General features: G+C 45.0%; 1 protein-coding gene across 3 annotated transcripts in view; it reads left to right on the top strand.

Annotated features, from left to right (window-relative positions):
* TCF20 (transcription factor 20) overlaps positions 1-20,211 on the top strand; it is an 87,261-nt gene that overhangs the window by 29,974 nt on the left and 37,076 nt on the right. For all 3 annotated transcript variants that reach the window (XM_074375626.1, XM_074375625.1, XM_074375624.1), the window contains exon 2: positions 7,405-13,134. In XM_074375626.1, the coding sequence (XP_074231727.1) occupies positions 7,441-13,134 (5,694 nt within the window). In that variant the 5' untranslated portion in view covers positions 7,405-7,440. The remainder of the gene's footprint in view (positions 1-7,404; positions 13,135-20,211) is intronic.

Here is a 20,211-nt window from a genome sequence, read left to right as displayed (position 1 = left end):
CCTTGGTCAGGGAAATGTTTTGCTGTCAGTAGAGCAAAGATGTTTTTGAGACAGTGTGAGAGGTATATTTTAAAAATAAGTTTAATGAAATTGTAAAGTGATTGTTTTCTACACAAGTATAAATGTCAGTAGAAGTGAAAAGGAAGACAATACATCCACGATCCCAACACCCTGAATAGTTGAAAGGTTTTCATTTTTCTGTACTGTTCTCTTTTACCCTGGACTGAATGATTTCCAGATAGATGTAACCATAGCACAAGTATGGTAACTTTTCTTTATCTTATTATATAAAATAAGCACTTCCTATGATGCTAGAGTCTTCACAGTTGTTTTCAGTGAATATGTGCTATGAATATACCATAATGTGCTTACTCATTTTCAAATGATAACAAATTAGGTTCTTGCCTGTCTTTTCTTACAACTATCACTGGAACCAGTATGTTGGTACCTTGGGTTTTGTGTGGTTTTGAGATTTCCCTAGGATAATCTAGTAAATAGAGTTACTGGGTCAAAAGATATTGGTATTTTTATTACCAAATTGCTTTTCCAAAGAGTTGTAATAACTTAACGCTGCTTTTATTATTATTTGTACCAACTTTATCCCAAACTCACCAGATGTCATATCATCTCTTAAATTTTTTTTTGGAAAATTTTATAGCTATATATCTGTGCCTCCACTTTTTGCCAGCATGTGTTTGATTGTAGTTAAAGATGGATATTTTCTGCTTATGTGGCTAATATATAATACAGATTTTGACCCTCAGAGTGAACTTTTTAGATCTATAGCATTCTACTGGGTTTTTTTTCCTCTAGGTGACTGATTTGCAAATTTTGACTGAGTTGGTTCCTTAAACTGCTTTCTGGGCTCCCAAGCCAGGGAGCAATCCAGCAACATCAGTACATCACCTTATTCTAAAGGCCTAATTATACTGAGACACCTGTCAGTCACTGAGCAAAACCTAGGCTCTGCTCATTCACAAACAGGATATAGAATTTAAAATACCAAATCAAGTCCTTGAGCAAATCTTTTTGCCTGATCTACTTAGGAAGATTCCACATTTGCACATACATAAAGCAGGTAACATAGACATATCCAAGTGTAGGCAGTCAATTCTAGAAGATTTCAAGCTTCTCTTCTAAAATGCTTCCCAGCCTGTGAAAGTCTTGCTTACTAATTCATGGAAGGCTTCCGCCAGTACAGACTGGGTTCTGGTTTGGGCATTCCATATCCCACCTGTCTGTTTACTATGAATGTTTTCCTTGTTTAACTTCTGAGCCTTACTTTACAAAAAGGAGCACTAATACTTATGAGGGCATGTGAGGATTAAATACATTAATATTTACCTAAAGTGCCTGATACAGTGTATTAGACATGCAGGAAGTAGGCAACATCTACAATTACTGTAGATCTGATGCAAGTGTTAAGAGTTTTTTAAAACCTAGATTTAAATGCTTCTTACTCAATTTGTGGTATAATGAAAGAAGGGAACGTGGGGTTTAGAGCCAAAAGAATTTTTTTGTTAATAGGCTATCAGCCCCAATTTACCCTGCAAGAGTGACTTTTGGCAAATTACATAATTTATCAGGGTTTTTTTTTCCTTATCCATAAATTGAAATACATGTAAAATCACCCAGTGCCTGACACATAGAATAAATGGTAATTATTATTATATCAACAGCACATACCTTTAGATAGTGGTTAAAGGTAAATGCACTTTACTAAGTTGTTTTTATTAACAGAGAAAAGCCAACAAATAATCTGCTTTAAGAAGACTTATGGAAAAGGTCACATTTCAGGAGCTCTTAGTAGCAGGTATGAGAGGGTGGAGAGGAGCAGAAATTGGGTTGGGAAGATGCCAGAGAGCTTCAAACCATGTGGGAGGCTATGCTGTCAAAATGGCAGGTGAAGAAGAGCTGTTTCAGGTGATTGGTTCTGGGAAAGAGAACTTCTGGAAATGTTGTTCTAGTCCAAGAAAGATGAAAATGGCAGTGACAGGGCTGGAGAGGTAAAGGGCAAATACAGAAAGTTGGAGAAGTTGCAGGATTGGGTACATCTTAAATACAAAGTTAAGGAAGAGATGAGTTTGGGGTTATTATGAAACTTCTTGCTGAGGGTATCCAAGAGATGATCGTGGTTCTCCTTGGGGTCAGATGGGGAGTTTGGTCAGTTGAAAACATTTTTGTCATTGAGAATGAGTTGGTTTCTGCCTAAAAACATATTTTGTCATCTTTATTGAAATTAATCCAGCCACAAGTGATACTGCCTAGAGTCTTGCAAAAGTGACTGTTCCGTCTCCCCAGTACCACCAAAAGAGGGCTGGAGGCCTTGTCTTCTGTCCCTGTGTGGTCATTAAAACCATTAAAGTGTGGTTAGTAAGTCCTGCAAACCCACCCACTCCATCACTGGTGGTCAGAGTCCCAACCAATTTTGAACCCTGGGCATTTCTTACTTTCTTGCAGCTTTGCTATGCATTTTGTCTGACATTTCTAGGTATTTTGTTGTGGGAGGATTTAGTCCCTCTGGTATATTGTACAAAATAGAGGTCTCTCACATCCCAAGTGACAATATTCTACTCTGAAATCCTAGGAATGAGAAAAGAATGGTATTAGTCAGGGTCCTGGTAGGAAACAGATGGCACTCTCAGACTGGGTAATTTAAGGAGCGTTTGTTTCATTCAGGCAAAGGGAAGCTTTCTGTTCCAGCTATGAAGAGTTTTGATGGAGGAGTTAAGGATTTACCCAACTGTTGGAAGAACTGGGATTGGGAAGGTCAGGGAAGCTGCTGCCAATCATCTCACCACAGTGAGTGATTTTCTCATGAAGTCCTGGGGAAGCCACCGTGAATCTGTGTCTGCTGCTACCTCTGGGAGCATTAACCTCCCTTTTTCTTCCATTTTTCAAATCTCTCTTGTGCTTCTCTGCAAACTCTAATCCAGACTATGCTGGAAAGTGGGTTCTGGAAAGGTAGTGCCCAGCTTCCAATCTGCAGAGGAGAACTTAGAAAGAGGGTAATCACAGTGCTGCTGAGTTGTCCACAGTGCAGAACGGGGACTGTTAACAAAGAGTGAGCAGAGTTTGGGGACAGAGTGGAGAGAGTGGCGTCTCCTAGGCTAGCAGTAGCAGGAGTTTGTTACTACCCCCGAGCCTGGAACGCAAGAGGAGGAAGCCATTCTTAAGAGCCTGTAGAAGGTGGCTGGTTAGGTTGCCAACCGGAGCCTGACCATTGGTGGACCATCTCAGTGACTGCAGGGTGGGAGCCAGGAGAGTAAATTCTTCCTTCTTAGCCTCCTCCTGCCTCTGCCAGCCAACTGGGCCAGAAGCCAGAGGGGCAGTGGCACCTCTTTGACAGTCCGTGTGGCGCCCTCTCCCAGGGTGTAGAGAGTATGGTGGAGATGGGTGAGGAGTAAGGTTGGAGGGCAAGCAGAATAATCCATCAAGGGCCATAACTAGAAGCATACATGTTGTTAATATTATGTGGGTTGAAGCATTTTTTTCAAGGCAAGGAAGGAGAATAAGCAGAAAATACAAATTTAAACCTGAAATGAAAGAGGAAGCAGGTGCTTGAAAAGATCTCTCAAGGAAACTGTCTTGAAGACAGTTTGGAGCTTTGTGGAGAAGGCAGTGGATTGGGGAGTGGGATGATGTTGGACATAAGAAGGAAGGAATAAGGACAAAGAAAGCTAACGTTGGCTTTCTATGAGAGGCAGGTTCTTGGCCCTGGGATAGGATGGAGAGCGCGGCTGCAGGCGGGAAAAAGTGGTTGTCGTGAGGTCGGTGTGTGGAGTCTGGACCGTAGAATATAAAGGTATTAAGTTCTGGACCTTGTCGTTGTGCCTCCACTGCCCTTCTGAAGCCACCAAGAAGGCTAGGAAAATGGGAGAAAACCAGGGAAGGGAGCATTGGAGAGGGATGTTCATTGGTAAACCTCTTTTTCGGAGTATGTATACAAATTCCTTATGGCTGACTGACTTCTTTTGGAGTGTCAGATTTTCTTTACTATATCTGTACTTATGCAAACAAGGAAATTCAGGCACTTGTCATTATTAATCACAATTCTTTAAAACTGATTACACTGATGCCTTGGTTTTTTTGAATGATGGGATAATATTAGAATGATTCCTATTAGTAGCTTATTTTGTACACTAATGCTAACATTAAAATACTCTGGGTTTGCATTTTCAATAGCTGGTATACTTGGTTTTCCTAATTGCTTTACCTGAGACTCCTAAAAGAGAAGAACTTGCTCCCACTTGCTGGTGAGCAGATACTTCATGTGTACTAAGAGTATTTAACCTCACTAGTACCCTGCCAAAGGCGTCTGGCTGTGAATTTTTTGCCGTCTAGTCCATAAACCAGAACTGTAACAGCAGGGAGGAGGGCATCACTTGGGACAGGAAGTCTCCAGAGCAGGGCTGAGGACAGACCTCTGAAGGAATTGAACCTAAATCCGTCTGCCTCTCTGGAGATGGGATTCTCTCAGGAACCAGGTAGCCTGAGGCCAAAAGTGCTGATGTTAAAGGGTTCTTTAGTTCTTGGCAGCTCCTGTTTAGGAAAATCTTGGAGCAAGTGGCAACATTGTACACTTGGATTTTTCAGAAGCCTGATTTTATTTACAGAAGCAAAATTTCTTAAGGAAGTCTTTCATTAAACTGCCAGGATTAGTCTTTGTTCAGTTTAACCATTGGCCGCCTTTTATGGTGTAGAGAAAGCCCTTGGTACTGAGAGCGAGGGTAGAAGCAAATCACAAACGGAAAATGCCCGTGTGGACAGAATCATTCTCCACAGTCTTTGTTACTGAGGTAGTTGCCAACTTACCCTAAGTGGCTTAGTGGGCAGGTCCTGGCGGGTGGTCCTTGTGAGAGGGAAGCAGAGAAGGCGCCTACTTCAAAGTATTGTTGGAGGGGCCACCCACTTTCAAGGCTGACCTCTGACAGGACAAGTGGCAGCTGTCACTGACCGCATCTTAGATCCTCTGGGTGGTGTAGTGTAAAAAGCACGGCCTGAAGGGGCAGGCCCTCAGCCCCACAGAGCCTTGTGACTCTGCTCCAGTTTCCATCTCTGGAAGATGAGGATACTGGTGTTGTGAGGACACAGTGAGTTAGTGGGTGTAAAGTACTGGGATCGGAGCAAGCGTTACAGTAACCGAGGCAGTGCCGTTACCCACTGCCCCGCAGATTCACTGCAACGCAGAAGGTAGCCGTCTGTGCAGAGGTGTTTTGAAGGGATGAGAAGCGGTTTCGTTTAGATTCTGAGATTATTTGTGCTTGAATGTTTAAAGGTGACTTTGGGTCATGTAATTATATAATCAAACTTAATATCAAAGTAGTAGACTCTTGTCTAGCTGTTTTAGACTTCAGATATTTCAGGAAGAAGTAGATCAAGCTTTCAGAGTTTGGCGCTACTGACCATCTTCAGCTGTGATCCGTGTTAACTTTCTGAAGTCTCCTCACAGCTCTCATGTGGACTTAAATTGGGTTTTTTGCCCCGGAACTGGAGAATTTTATAGGCAGAGTCTTGGGCATCATCTAGCTTTGCTTTCAGATCAGTCCTAGTCCGTTTTCTCTTCTTGCACTTCCCTCATCTCACCACCACACCACCACTTCTGAGTATGGAAGGTCTAGCCTGGTTCTCTGCAGCCTAGTTCTTGTGCATCTCATGCTTTACAGAGTGCTTGCTGTGTGCTCCTTCCTTTGTTAATGACATTAGGGTTACAGCAAGGCACAAGGAAGTTTACTTTCTTGTGGGCAAGGGGGAAGGACAGTACCTAAGTAGCATATCTTTGCCTGTTGGGAATAAATACTGGGGAGGAGATAAAGCAGGGAAGGGAGAGCGGGAAAGCCAGGGCGAGGGTGTAGATTTAGCTGTTTTTTAATAGGATGGCCAGGGGAAGGCCTTAATGATCAAGTGACATTTGCCCAGAGACTGGAAGGAAGTAAAGGGGCCAGCCAAGTGGCTATGGAGGAGGAGCATCACTGGCAAGAGCAAAGTTCCTGTGTAGAAATGCTGGTGGCCCATCCCAGAAGCAAAGAGACAACCGGACTAGAGCAGAGAGTGGTAGAGAAGGTCGGGGAGGTTATGAGTTGGGATGAGATGGGGAGCCACTGCAGGGCTTGGAGATAAGGAATCCTTTAAAAGGATCACTGACTTTCCTGCCCGCAACTCCTTTCTCAGCTTCCTCTGAGAGGGAATTAGGAAACTAGTTTCATAAGCCATTGTGGGAAAACTTTGTCATAACTTACCCTAGCCCATGTGTGTTTCATAACTTCTTTTTTGAAAGAATTACTTCAAAGTCATTTGGAGCAGTTTGGCCTTGCCTTTTTCATCTCTGACTCTGAGATGGGCTGAGGCAAAAGGCAACATAAAATCAGCTCTCGATTAATTGTTTGAGAGGAGCATTGCATTACACGCCAATTACATTAGCAAAAGTGTTGCAAGGTGTTGACCTAATCAGATGACTTTGGGAAAAGTCTGGGTCCTAGGCTTCATGAATCATTATTTTCCTCTATCTTTTGCTGTCCCCCTATGTGATGATTTCAGTTCCCTCTTTCATAGGCCAATTCAGTAATAACTTTGTAAATACTAGATTGGCAAGTCAAAAACTCTAATGAGGGTTAGAGGTGCTAAAACTCCTTGCAAACCTCTAGAAAGGATCTAGAAGAATAGTCACTGCTACTCTGGCTTATGCTGCCTAGCCCTTTGTACCTGGGAATGAGGATGCGGGGTTGCAGGGGGCCTTGCACATCATTATGTGTTAAGAGGTTAACCACTCAGATTGTGTGGCTGACTGCAGCAGTAAGGAGTCCATGCAGTGATAAAGAGTTGAGTTCCCGGGATCACCCATCGTCACAGGTATCTGTAGTACAGTAAACCTGTAGTACCATGCATTTGGGGATAAGGGGCTGACTTCTGTTCTCAGAGTCGGGGAGGGGTAGGCCAGTGGTGTGACTGCTTATCACTATGTGAGACTCTCAGTTCAATGATCAGTCCAATACAATAATACATGAAAGCAAATAAATGGAAGTGTTTTTTTTCTCGCCCCTCCCTCGCCATAACTGGAAGACTTATTTTGAAATTGCTGTTTTTTTATTGATAGTAATAATACAGCTCCACACTTTAACCCAGTTGAATTTTGAGGCTCATTTATCTAATGTGATGTTTTTATCGTATTGAATTTGTGTTTACACGGAGTGTTTCTTTTCATACTACCATAGACTCCTGACTCACTCTTTAGGCCATTTCTCTGCTTATTTACTTCTTCAGAAATGGATTAAAGGAGATGAAATTCAAACTAGTCAGATTCACCTGGGCATCTGAATTATTGTGTCCCCTCCATCTCTAGACTTAATTTTAGTTGTATTGAGGAGATTCATGTCTGATATTTTTCTTTCTCTTCTTCATTTCCAGGAGGGCTGTTGGCCTGCTGCTGTGCTGCTGAACAGTATGCAGTCCTTTCGGGAGCAAAGCAGTTACCACGGAAACCAGCAGAGCTACCCGCAGGAGGTACACGGCTCATCCCGGATAGAAGAATTCAGCCCTCGTCAGGCCCAGATGTTCCAGAATTTTGGGGGTGCAGGTGGTGGCAGCAGCGGCAGCGGCGGCAGCAGTGGTGGTGGACGACGGGGAACAGCAGCGGCGGCTGCAGCAATGGCTAGTGAAACCTCTGGCCATCAAGGCTACCAGGGTTTCAGGAAAGAGACTGGAGACTTTTACTACATGGCAGGCAACAAAGACCCTGTGGCGACAGGAACTCCACAGCCTCCCCAGCGAAGGCCTTCTGGGCCTGTGCAGAGCTATGGACCCCCCCAGGGGAGCAGCTTCGGCAATCAGTATGGGAGTGAGGGTCATGTGGGCCAGTTTCCAGCACAGCACTCTGCCCTTGGTGGTGTGTCTCATTATCAGCAGGATTACACGGGGCCTTTCTCCCCAGGGAGTGCTCAGTACCAGCAGCCTTCCAGCCAGCAGCAGCAGCAGCAGCAGCAAGTGCAGCAGCTGAGACAACAGCTCTACCAGTCCCATCAGCCTCTGCCACAAGCCACCGGCCAGCCAGCATCTGGCTCGTCCCATCTGCAGCCAATGCAGCGGCCCTCAACTCTGCCAGCCTCCGCTGCTGGCTACCAGTTAAGAGTGGGCCAGTTTGGCCAACACTACCAGTCTTCTGCCGCCGCCTCCTCCTCTTCCTCCTTCCCTTCACCACAGCGCTTCAGCCAGTCTGGACAGAGCTATGATGGCAGTTACAGTGTGAATGCCGGATCCCAGTACGAGGGACATAATGTGGGTTCTAATGCACAGGCTTATGGAACACAGTCGAATTACAGCTATCAGCCTCAATCTATGAAGAACTTTGAACAGGCCAAGATTTCGCAAGGGACTCAGCAGGGGCAGCAGCAGGGGCAGCAGCAGCAGCAGCAGCAGCAGCAGCAGCCACAGCCGCAGCAGCAGCAGCAGCAGCACCCCCCTCAGCACGTGATGCAGTACACCAACAGTGCCGCCAAGATGCCCCTGCAAGGCCAGGTGGCGCAGTACAGCCAGCCTGAGGTTCCTGTGAGGTCCCCCATGCAGTTTCACCAGAACTTCAGCCCCATTTCTAACCCTTCCCCAGCTGCCTCCGTGGTTCAGTCTCCAAGCTGTAGCTCTACCCCATCTCCTCTTATGCAGAGTGGGGAGAATCTCCAGTGTGGGCAAGGCAATGTGCCCATGGGTTCGAGAAACAGAATTCTGCAGCTGATGCCTCAGCTCAGCCCAACCCCATCAATGATGCCCAGTCCTAATTCTCATGCTGCAGGCTTCAAAGGGTTTGGACTAGAAGGGGTGCCAGAAAAGCGGCTGACAGATCCTGGGTTGAGTAGTTTGAGTGCCCTGAGTACTCAAGTGGCCAATCTTCCTAATACTGTTCAGCACATGCTACTTTCTGATGCCCTGACACCTCAGAAGAAGACCTCCAAGAGGCCCTCCTCTTCTAAGAAAGCAGACAGCTGTACAAACTCCGAAGGCTCCTCACAGGCTGAAGAACAACTGAAGTCCCCTATGGCAGAGTCGTTGGATGGAGGCTGCTCCAGCAGTTCTGAGGATCAAGGTGAGAGGGTGAGGCAGCTAAGTGGCCAGAGCACCAGCTCTGACACCACCTACAAGGGTGGAGCCTCAGAGAAAGCGGGCTCCTCACCAGCACAGGGCACTCAGAACGAAGCCCCCAGACTCAGTGCCAGTCCTGCAGCCAGAGAAGAGACAGCCTCACCAGGTGCTAAGGACACACCATTGTCATCCGACGGCAACCCAAAAGTCAATGAGAAGACAGTTGGGGTGATTGTCTCCCGGGAAGCCATGACAAGTCGGGTAGAGAAGCCTGGTGGACAAGAAAAAGGCTCCCAAGAGGATGATCCTGCAGCCACTCAAAGGCCACCCAGCACTGGTGGGACAAAGGAAACCGGTCACACGTCACTTCCACAGCCAGAGCCTCCTGGAGGAGGGAGTAAAGGAAACAAGAATGGAGATAATAACTCCAACCACAACGGAGAGGGAAATGGCCAGACCGGGCACTCTGCCGCGGGCTCTGGTTTTATCAGCAGAACTGAGCCTAGCAAATCTCCTGGAAGCCTGCGCTATAGTTACAAAGATAGTTTTGGGTCAGCCGTGCCAAGAAATGTCAGTGGCTTTCCTCAGTATCCTACAGGACAAGATAAGGGGGACTTCACTGGCCATGGGGAGCGAAAGGGTAGAAATGAGAAGTTCCCCAGCCTCCTGCAGGAAGTGCTTCAGGGTTACCACCACCACCCTGACAGGAGATATTCCAGGAGTACTCAGGAGCACCAGGGCATGGCTGCTGGCCTAGAAGGAGCCACGAGGCCCAATGTCTTAGTTAGTCAAACCAATGAATTGGCTAGCAGGGGTCTTTTGAACAAAAGCATTGGATCCCTATTGGAAAACCCCCACTGGGGCCCCTGGGAAAGGAAATCAAGTGGCACAGCTCCTGAAATGAAACAGATCAATTTGGCTGACTATCCAATTCCCAGAAAATTTGAAATAGAGCCTCAGTCGTCAGCCCATGAGCCTGGGGGTTCCCTCTCTGAAAGAAGATCAGTGATCTGTGATATTTCTCCACTAAGACAGATTGTCAGGGACCCAGGGGCTCACTCACTGGGGCACATGGGTGCTGACACCAGACTTGGGAGGAATGAACGTCTCAATCCAAGTTTAAGTCAGTCGGTCATTCTTCCAGGTGGGTTGGTGTCCGTGGAAACAAAGCTGAAATCCCAGAGTGGGCAGATAAAAGAGGAAGACTTTGAACAATCCAAATCCCAAGCTAGTTTCAACAACAAGAAATCTGGAGACCACTGCCACCCTACTAGCATCAAGCATGAGTCTTACCGAGGCAACGCCAGCCCTGGAGCAGCAGCTCATGATTCCATCTCAGACTATGGCCCCCAGGACGGCAGACCCACGCCAATGCGGCGGGTCCCTGGCAGAGTTGGTGGTCGGGAGGGCATGAGAGGTCGGTCCCCTTCTCAGTATCATGACTTTTCAGAAAAGTTGAAGATGTCTCCTGGGAGGAGCAGAGGCCCAGGGGGAGACCCTCATCATATGAACCCACACGTGACCTTTTCAGAGAGGGCCAATAGGAGTTCTTTGCATGCTCCCTTTTCTCCCAACTCAGAAAGCCTGGCCTCTGCTTATCATGCAAACACTCGGGCTCATGCTTATGGAGACCCCAGTGCAGGCTTGAATTCTCAGCTCCATTATAAGAGACAGATGTACCAACAGCAACAAGAGGAATATAAAGACTGGAGCAGCAGTTCTGCTCAGGGAGTCATCGCTGCGGCACAGCACAGGCAGGAGGGACCCCGGAAGAGCCCAAGGCAGCAGCAGTTTCTTGACCGAGTGCGGAGCCCTCTGAAGAATGACAAAGATGGCATGATGTATGGCCCACCGATGGGGACTTACCATGACCCCAGCGGTCAGGAAGGTGGACGCTGCCTCATGTCTAGTGATGGTCTTTCTAACAAAGGCATTGAATTGAAGCATGGCTCCCAGAAATTACAACAAGAATCTTGTTGGGATCTTTCTCGGCAAACTTCTCCAGCCAAAAGCAGCGGTCCACCAGGAATGTCCAATCAGAAAAGGTATGGACCACCCCACGAGACTGACGGACATGGGCTAGCTGAGTCTACACAGTCATCCAAACCCAGTAATGTTATGCTAAGGCTTCCAGGGCAAGAGGATCATTCTTCTCAAAACCCCTTAATCATGAGGAGGCGTGTCCGTTCTTTTATCTCTCCCATTCCCAGTAAGAGACAGTCACAAGATGTGAAGAATAGCAACACTGAAGATAAAGGGCGCCTCCTTCATCCATCAAAAGAAGGCACTGATAAAGCGTTCAATTCCTATGCCCATCTCTCCCACAGTCAGGAGATCAAGTCCATCCCTAAGAGAGAATCCTCCAAGGAGCTTCCAAGTCCAGATAGTAGAAACTGCCCTGCTGTTACCCTCACAAGTCCTGCTAAGACCAAAATACTGCCCCCACGGAAAGGACGGGGATTGAAGTTGGAAGCTATCGTTCAGAAGATCACATCCCCAAACATTAGGAGGAGTGCATCCTCGAACAGTGCGGAGGCTGGGGGAGACACGGTCACTCTCGATGACATCCTGTCTTTGAAGAGCGGCCCTCCCGAAGGTGGGAGTGTTGCTGCTCAGGATGCTGAGATGGAGAAGAGAAAAGGTGAGGTGGTATCTGACCTTGTCTGTCCAGCAGACCAGGAGTTGAGCATAGAAAAGCCTGTCGCACGGTCTTCGGAGGAGTGGCGTGGCAGTGGGGACGACAAAGTGAAGACGGAGATGCACCCAGACGGGGTTACTGCTGGAAAGGAACCCCCTGGTGCCATGACATCTGCAACCTCACAGAAGCCTGGGAGTAACCAAGGGAGACCAGATGGTTCCCTGGGCGGGACAGCACCTTTAATCTTTCCTGACTCAAAGAATGTACCTCCAGCAGGCATATTGGCCCCTGAGGCAAACCCCAAGGCTGAAGAGAAAGAGAATGATACAGTAACGATTTCCCCCAAACAGGAGAGTTTCCCCCCAAAGGGTTATTTCCCATCAGGAAAGAAGAAGGGGAGACCCATTGGTAGTGTGAATAAGCAGAAGAAACAACAGCAGCCACCGCCTCCCCCCCCACAGCCCCCTCAGATACCAGAAGGTTCTGCAGATGGAGAGCCAAAGCCAAAAAAGCAGAGGCAAAGGAGGGAGAGAAGGAAGCCTGGGGCGCAGCCAAGGAAGCGGAAAACCAAACAAGCCGTTCCCATCGTAGAACCCCAGGAACCTGAGATCAAACTGAAGTATGCCACCCAGCCACTGGATAAAACTGATGCCAAGAACAAGTCTTTTTTCCCTTATATCCATGTAGTAAATAAGTGTGAACTTGGAGCCGTTTGTACAATCATCAATGCTGAGGAAGAAGAACAGACCAAATTGGTGAGGGGTCGGAAGGGTCAGAGGTCCCTGACCCCTCCACCCAGCAGCACTGAAAGCAAGGCGCTCCCAGCTTCATCCTTCATGCTGCAGGGACCTGTTGTGACAGAGTCTTCTGTTATGGGGCACCTCGTTTGCTGTCTGTGTGGCAAGTGGGCCAGCTACCGGAACATGGGCGACCTCTTTGGACCCTTTTATCCCCAAGATTATGCAGCCACTCTCCCCAAAAATCCACCTCCTAAGAGGGCCACGGAAATGCAGAGCAAAGTTAAGGTACGGCACAAAAGCGCTTCGAATGGTTCCAAGACGGACACTGAGGAGGAGGAGGAGCAGCAGCAGCAAAAAGAGCAGAGGAGCCTGGCCACCCACCCCAGGTTTAAGCGGCGGCACCGCTCAGAAGACTGTGGCGGAGGCCCTCGGTCCCTGTCCAGGGGGCTCCCTTGTAAAAAAGCAACCACCGAGGGCAGCAGCGAAAAGACTGCTTTGGACTCAAAGCCCTCTGTGTCCACCACTTCGGAAGGTGGCCCCGAGTTGGAGTTACAAATCCCTGAACTACCTCTTGACAGCAATGAATTTTGGGTCCATGAGGGTTGTATTCTCTGGGCCAATGGAATCTACCTGGTCTGTGGCAGGCTCTACGGCCTGCAGGAAGCCCTGGAAATAGCCAGAGAGATGGTGAGTACGAGAAATCCCTTACCAGATGCACTTTTTGTTACTTCTTGGTTTTGTTTCTTCCACAAACTTTGTTTCAGCCTTACTTTTTATTCTTCTGTATCACATGGTAATTCCTCCAAATTAAAGCCCCTAGGCCCATGTACAACACAAGGGATACAGCCAACATTTTATAATAACTATAAGTGGACTATAATCTTTGAAAGTTGTGACTCACTATGTTATACACCTGTAATTTATAGTGTTATGCATCAAACCTGCTCCACCCCTCCTCAAACCCGATTCCTCTGCTGGTTTTCCTCTGTTTCTAAACAGTAAACTTTTACTGGCATCCATGTTATCTATTGATCTTTCTTTCCGTTTTTCAACATCTGGCTCTGTAATACTTACGAAGTATATATTATGGTTATAACACCCTTCTTAGAAACTTTTCATTCCTCTAGAATTATTAATACGTGTTTTTGTTTGCTTTTTATTTTCTTAGACCACGTCTTTCCAGTCTATATTTTCCAGTAGGGATATTTGTTCTCCAGGTCTGTTTCATAACTACTATCCTGCGGCAGTCATCATCGTCATCATTTACTTCTTCCCTCTGTTGAATGCTGTTTCTGAATCCCATGTCTTCACCTTTCTTAGTCTGGGCCCTCATTTAGTAGAGTGCTTCATTCTTTAGTAGTTTCCTAAGAAAGGGGTGCATGGGAGGTAAATACGTTGAGATCACACTTCTGTTCTTTCCTCATGTTTAATGGGGTGTTGGCTGGATATAGGGTCTAGATTTGCAAATGTTTTCTCTCACTGTCTTGGAGTCACGGTTCCTGGCCTGTTCTCTAGCTTCTAGTGTTGCGGGACTGGAGCCACTCTGATTTTCAGGCCTTCATATGTGTTGGGTCTTTCTCCACTAGAGGTTTAAAGATCTTCTCATGTCCCTGGTTCCGAAATCACAAATGATGGGCCTTGAGGTTGGCCTTTTCATTCATTGTGTGGCTGCTCTGTGAGATCTTGCCATCTGTAACTCATGACTTTGAGATCAGGAAGTTTGTCATGTGTCACTTCCCTCTGCTTTCTCTGTTCTTTCCTGGAATTCCTATTAACCAGGAATTGTACCTCCCAGGTTGATCTTCTGGCTTTCTCTTTTCTCTCCTGTTCTGTGTTCTTTTTCTGTCTGTTTGTTCTAACTTCTCCATGCTTTCTTCAACCATCTAACCAACCTTTTATTTATCTTCATTTCTGATGTTTTCAGCAACTTTTTCTTCTCTGAATATCCCTCTGAGGGGACAGTAACCTGGTCAGATTGGGTTGAGTTGGGGGCCTAACTCGTCATACAATCTTTGAGCCAATGTTCTGGTTTCCGGCCCCATCTTGTTTCCCAACTTTCTGAGACACCTGTGCCTCTAGGCTCTGTGCCACAAGGTGCACCCTTCTCTCTGCTTCCTTTCAGTCAGCTGAATCACCTGCTCTGTCTGTTCTATTTCTGGTTTCCAGAATTTGGACGTCTGTGTGTTAGTGTCCTTTCCCATTCTTTACATCCTCATGAATTTGTCTTATAAGTTTACCCCTTTTTTTTTATGGAAAGGAAGCAGATGTGTAAATGTGTATTGTCTGTGATGTTTAATCAGATGAGAGTTTTTTGTGTTAATTTATATTTAAAACTTACCATACTTGACAAATACAGATGACTTTCATTCACAGTTAAATAATGATTTTATAAGCCAGGATTATAGTGTTTTTGGACACTTGATACTGTCCTCTCCCTCCCTACCACATCTCACCACACAGCACTATATTTTATCATTGCACTATCCCCAGAATTGATAACAGTGTCTGATAAAAAAAGGAAGTGCTAGTAAAGTATAATCAAAATGTAATTAATGTGAAATTTGCATATATTTTAAATTAGAACATCCTAATTCATCCACACAAAGGAGCTTGCTTTCCCTCCAAGACCTTCCCCCCAACCCCCAACCCCACGCAGGATCTCTTTTCTCCCTCCTTCCCTTCTCCATCATAAGTGTCACTCCCAAACCCCAAGTTTAAAATAGATTTACTTCTTAGACACAGTGGCATTTTAAAATGCAAAAGTCCTAAAGGGACATAACGTTTAGGATCCTAAGGTACAACATTCTTTAGTCAGTTCTGCGCACTCAGTAATCCATTGATCATCATTGTGTCCTGGTTGTTGGCCTGCTTGCCAACTTTCCTCTGAAAGTTACAGTATTTGGTGGGTTGATCTGTTTTGTTTACTTGTTACTTCTTGGTATATGTCCCTGTCCATCTGCCAGTGTTTTCTTTATTTCAACATAGAATATTATTAACATCTCAGTAATTTTTATGTGTAAACTTTTGAACATTCTCTAGTAGTAGCTGGTAACCAGTAATCAGCAGGCTAAATCCTTCCCACCAAATCACTGGATCCTGTGTCTCAGTCCAAGTCTAGTTTATAGAAAGTAGAAGACACCTGATAGTAACGCAACCACCCAAATGACAGCCCCTCCATCCCCGAAAAAGCCAAACAACAGGCTCCCTTTTAAAATTTCTCATCAGGAATCATGTCTTCAGGAAGTGACAATTTAGTCTATTACTTGTCAGCTTTGATCCCAAAATAAAATCTGGAATGTCGTAATTGGAACAAATACACTGACTGTGATAAATCAGTCTCTTTCTCTAACTCATTCCTCACAGCTTTCATTAACTAAATGGTTAAAATAACATGAAGCACATTAGGCAGGGAAAAGTAGTAGTCTTTGAAAGTAGTTTCTGTTTTTTAAAATATTGATTGAAGCCTCATCTGTTTCAGAAGTGCTTCAAATTAATTATATGTTCTAGGTGATAAAAAGTTAGAATGCTTCCTTTTAAAGGTAAAAGGCATAAAAACGGGTACTTTTGTCCTTATACTTCTGTATTGTAGAGGCTCTCCACTTAGGTTTTGGGGTTCTGTGACGGCTTCATCGGGGCCACAGACTCCACCATCTCCTTTAATAACATTTCAGAACAGTTGACCAACCTTTTTTTTAAAAATTGAGATGTAATTGACATATAACATTCTATTAGTTTTGTGACCAATCTTATGTAAATCTCAATACTGCAGCTTTAAGTTTATTTCCTTATATTGTGCTCACTCACTATATCAGTGCCCTTTAGAAATATTAACTTTCTCTTCCCTTGATCCCATTCTATTTATTTTATATCCCTTTTTTAGAATAGAATGCCAGCTTTGTATATTGAATTTAGTTTTTCAATATACTGCGCATCTGTTTTATTCTCACAAGCCACCCAGTGAGATAGGAAAGGGGAAGATAACCATTCCATTACCCTCAGAATAAAGGATGACTTGACTTTAGTGACGCATGGTCAGGTAGTATAGCCCCACGATGTGTTGATTTTTAAAATGGTTTAAAAAATTGTGCTTCTTGGCTCTTGGAGCTGATGTTCTGCTATGACTACAAGATCCTTTTCTGTTTTACTTGCCTAGGTTTTATTCTCTTTTTCTTAATGTATTTGAGAGCAAATTAAAATTACAGTAACTTGCCTTTTTAAATTTAATTTGATAGATGCTGTTTCAATTTGTCAAGGTCACTTTGAGTCTAGTTTTATCTTAGGTTTTAGCAGATGCCTTCAATTTTGGTCTGCTTAATAAGCACGCTCTCAATCCTATTATATTGATAAGGCCACATATATTTGATTAAACATCCATTTTGGCCTGTGTATTTATCAGGTGTTTTGACAAGCATGATATTATAACAAAATAATACAAAGTCCTCAAGAGACAATAGCCTTTCTCCCCATAAGCATCACACTACTCTGAAAATTGCTGAAAACCAGAACATTCCTGTACAAACAGCCGCCTTCACACTCTTTCCTTTTCTAAGTGTGGGACTGCACAGTCCTCTTTGGTTTTGTCTAACTTTAACCTCTGCTTATTTACCTTGGTGTGCTTGTGTGAATCCACAATGGCCCCTGACATGGATAGTGTGACAGAGGTAATTGCCTCTAAATGGGCATGCAGATAACTTGGTGTATAAAAACCTGTTTGATAGGTTTAGGGCTGTGAAGGCCTTCAGAGATCTCATTGAGGCGGCAGCTCTTAGCTTTGCTGGCCTGTGCTTGTTCCCTTCCCCACCTTCACTACCTGGGCTGGCGGCACCCCTCCCATCTTACATCCTTGAGTGTGTAGCCCAGCAGGGATGCTGCCACCAGCCCAGATCCTGCTGAAGCCTTCCTTAAACTCCTCATCTCTGCCCTTAACTCCGGTATCTTCCCCTCCGGTGATTGTCCCTCCCCTGTACCCCTCTGCTTTCCCCCCTCTACTTTCCTCTCCCCCTCCCTCTCTCACATTCCCACATCCTTTCTTCTCATTCCCCTCCCCCCTTCCTTACACTCCCTCCTTCCCCATCCCTAACCCCTCACTGGCAAGCACTTGATCTTTGTCATCACAGTGCTCACTTCTGTCACAGCCTGTCTGCGTGATGCAGTGAGGCACCATGGCCTGTTCATCTCTCTAGTCCCATTAGTTTTAGCATACAGCAGAAAGTTGTGTGATTGTCTTATTACCATTTTTTCTTAACATTTAGCTGTGTGATATCTCTTTTTATATCACTGCGTGATGGCCTTGACACTGAACCTCTGGAGAAAGGGTTAATTTTCTTTCAGAATTTGGTTTTTCTAAATTCTGAGGAATCTCCTATGAAATATGCAGATTTGAATTTTATTACCTTACCGGATGAATCATGACAAATTGAAAGACTTTCAATTTCCTTAGACTGTTTAGTTCTTTTCGAGGTGGAGGGATGATGAGAGAAGCATTACACTTGTTTCTAAGTAAAACTTTTAAGGGAGTAGACCATTCTTTGAAAATACTAAAGGATCATAAATAAGAATATTGACAAATCCTACTTATTAAATCAAATAATTCATCCCTGAGATGTTAAACTAGTTATTGCTTGTATGTTCAAAGAACTGAGATGATCAAATAGTGTGTGAAAGTAGATACTCATTTCAATTCAACAAACATCTGAGCCTTGTTAGAAAACCAGTAAAAGTCTGGTTAGTGCTGGGAGGGACCTTCACTCCACAGATGAGTGAGCCTCGACCCAGGTCCCCCAGCTGGTGTGAAGAGAATCACTGGGGCACACAGTTCCTGGGCTTTGTCAGGAAGGTTTGCGGGGTTCGTGCAGAAAGCAAAGCCTTGCCCCCACACAGTTCCTACACGAGGGCTTGAGCTTCCTTCATCCAGCACTTAGACAAGTGGAGCTCCTGCCCCCTCACCCCAAGCCAAGGCCAGTTTTGCAGGACCCTGAAGTCCACAGCTGCAGACCAGTTTCTTCCCATCTTCCTATGTATTGGTAAGAAGTCAGATAAGAGAAAATCCAGTCAGCTTAGTAGTTGCCCTCAAAGATCTCCTCACCTTTCTGCCTTAGGGAAACTGATGGCACCTGCTGTAAAGAAGGTTGTCTTGAGCATTAAATGAGTTATTCTTTGGAAAATACGTAGAGAAATACTTGGCATGTACTGTGGGCTGGTGTCTGCCCTAGAGTGGTGTCCTCACAGTTGTTTTGGTGAAGACGTGTTCCTGTTGTTAACCTCAGTCAGCTGCAAACTGTGTGTCCTTCCATCCCGGCACAGTTAGTGGTCTGTCTCAGAACATATCCTCCTGGATAGCTAAGTTGTCCTGTGTGTGAAACAGTTTCTCATTTTTGTTACTCTTGTGGGAAACTCAAGTTTGGGGGAAGCAGAGTGTGTGGTATTTAAGGTGTACTATTAATTACCACCTCATGAAATAGCATTAGTCCACATAAACACTCTCAGGAATTAGATTTCTCAAAGGAGAGGAGGCAAATGGAAGGGAATAAAATCTGCCCGCACATTAAGTAAAAAGCATTAATATTCTTGTGAGTTGGTAAATTTTTAATAGTGATTACCAAAGGCCACAGTAGAGTCTACCCAGTGATAAAGTTTTTTAAATAAGCATTTTTGACAGGTCAGCACTATAAGGGAGATCCAGAATAACTGAATTCATGGATTGATTCAGGGCACACACACTCCACCTCCCACCCCAAATAGTTAACCATGTGCAGTGTATGTGGACTACGGAAGACTACTGTCGTCTTAGAATTTAGCCTTTCATATATAGGCAATACAAAGCCACTGGCAATTTGTAAGCGTGTAAAATTACATGATCAGGTCTTTGTTTTATGAAGAAAGCTCAGGTAGGATGTGAGGAGAGGTGAAGTGAGCCAACCAGGTGAGAGGCTGTGGCGTTAATTTGTACAAGAGATGATAAGGGCTGAATGAACGGTAGTAAAGGGAATCAGAAGGGATGGGCAGATGTTAGAAACATTTTGGAATTTAAAGTTGATAGAATTTAGAAACTTGATTAGACCTGACAAGTAAAGGAAAGTGAGGGACGAAGCTGAGGTTTCTAGCCCAGCAAGCAACTCAGTGGGGGTGTGAGGGCGGGCGGGACACTAACAACAGAAGGGACTGAGGAAGAGGAGACATTTTGTTTTGTGGCTGATGTGTAGCAGACGGAAGGAAGTATCAGGTGTGAAAGCACTTTAGCTCAGTCAGCACTCTAGGTCTTCTTAGTAAGTACTTCCTGATTTGTATTTAGCTTTTTGAGTAGATGTAAGACTGGTAAATTCAAGCTGCAAACAAGTGGGGGAGAAGTAGGAAATCATGAAATCTGTGTCATTTAAAAAAAAATCCCGCATAGAACCCTTAAAAGGTGTCAGAGAAAGAAACTAAGCTTATCATTATAATTATTGCCTAAAATATGATGGGGGGAGCAGAATGGTAGTGTACTGGTTTTGGTTTTCTAGTAATTTTTCCAAGATATTGACTTTATTGACCACACAGTGGAATTGCTGATTGCATTTGACTACAATGAGGAAGGGCTGATGTGTGGGCCTGAGAAAAGCTCTGTTGTGCACAGCAGCACCCTACATTCTCAGACTTCCAGACTGTGGCTTAAGGTCTTGTGTGTGGACTTGAGACCAGACAGAGTGGGCTCTGAGGTTAAGATTGTCACTGTGGATGGATACTTGTCTTTTGAGGACCTGAGGAAGGTCTACTTAGAGGAGATAA

The sequence above is a fragment of the Camelus bactrianus genome, chromosome 12, assembly GCF_048773025.1.
Source record: "Camelus bactrianus isolate YW-2024 breed Bactrian camel chromosome 12, ASM4877302v1, whole genome shotgun sequence".
NCBI lineage: Eukaryota > Metazoa > Chordata > Mammalia > Artiodactyla > Camelidae > Camelus > Camelus bactrianus.
The sequence above is the reverse complement of the archived record's forward strand: the minus strand, read 5'-3'. Positions and strand labels throughout refer to the sequence as shown.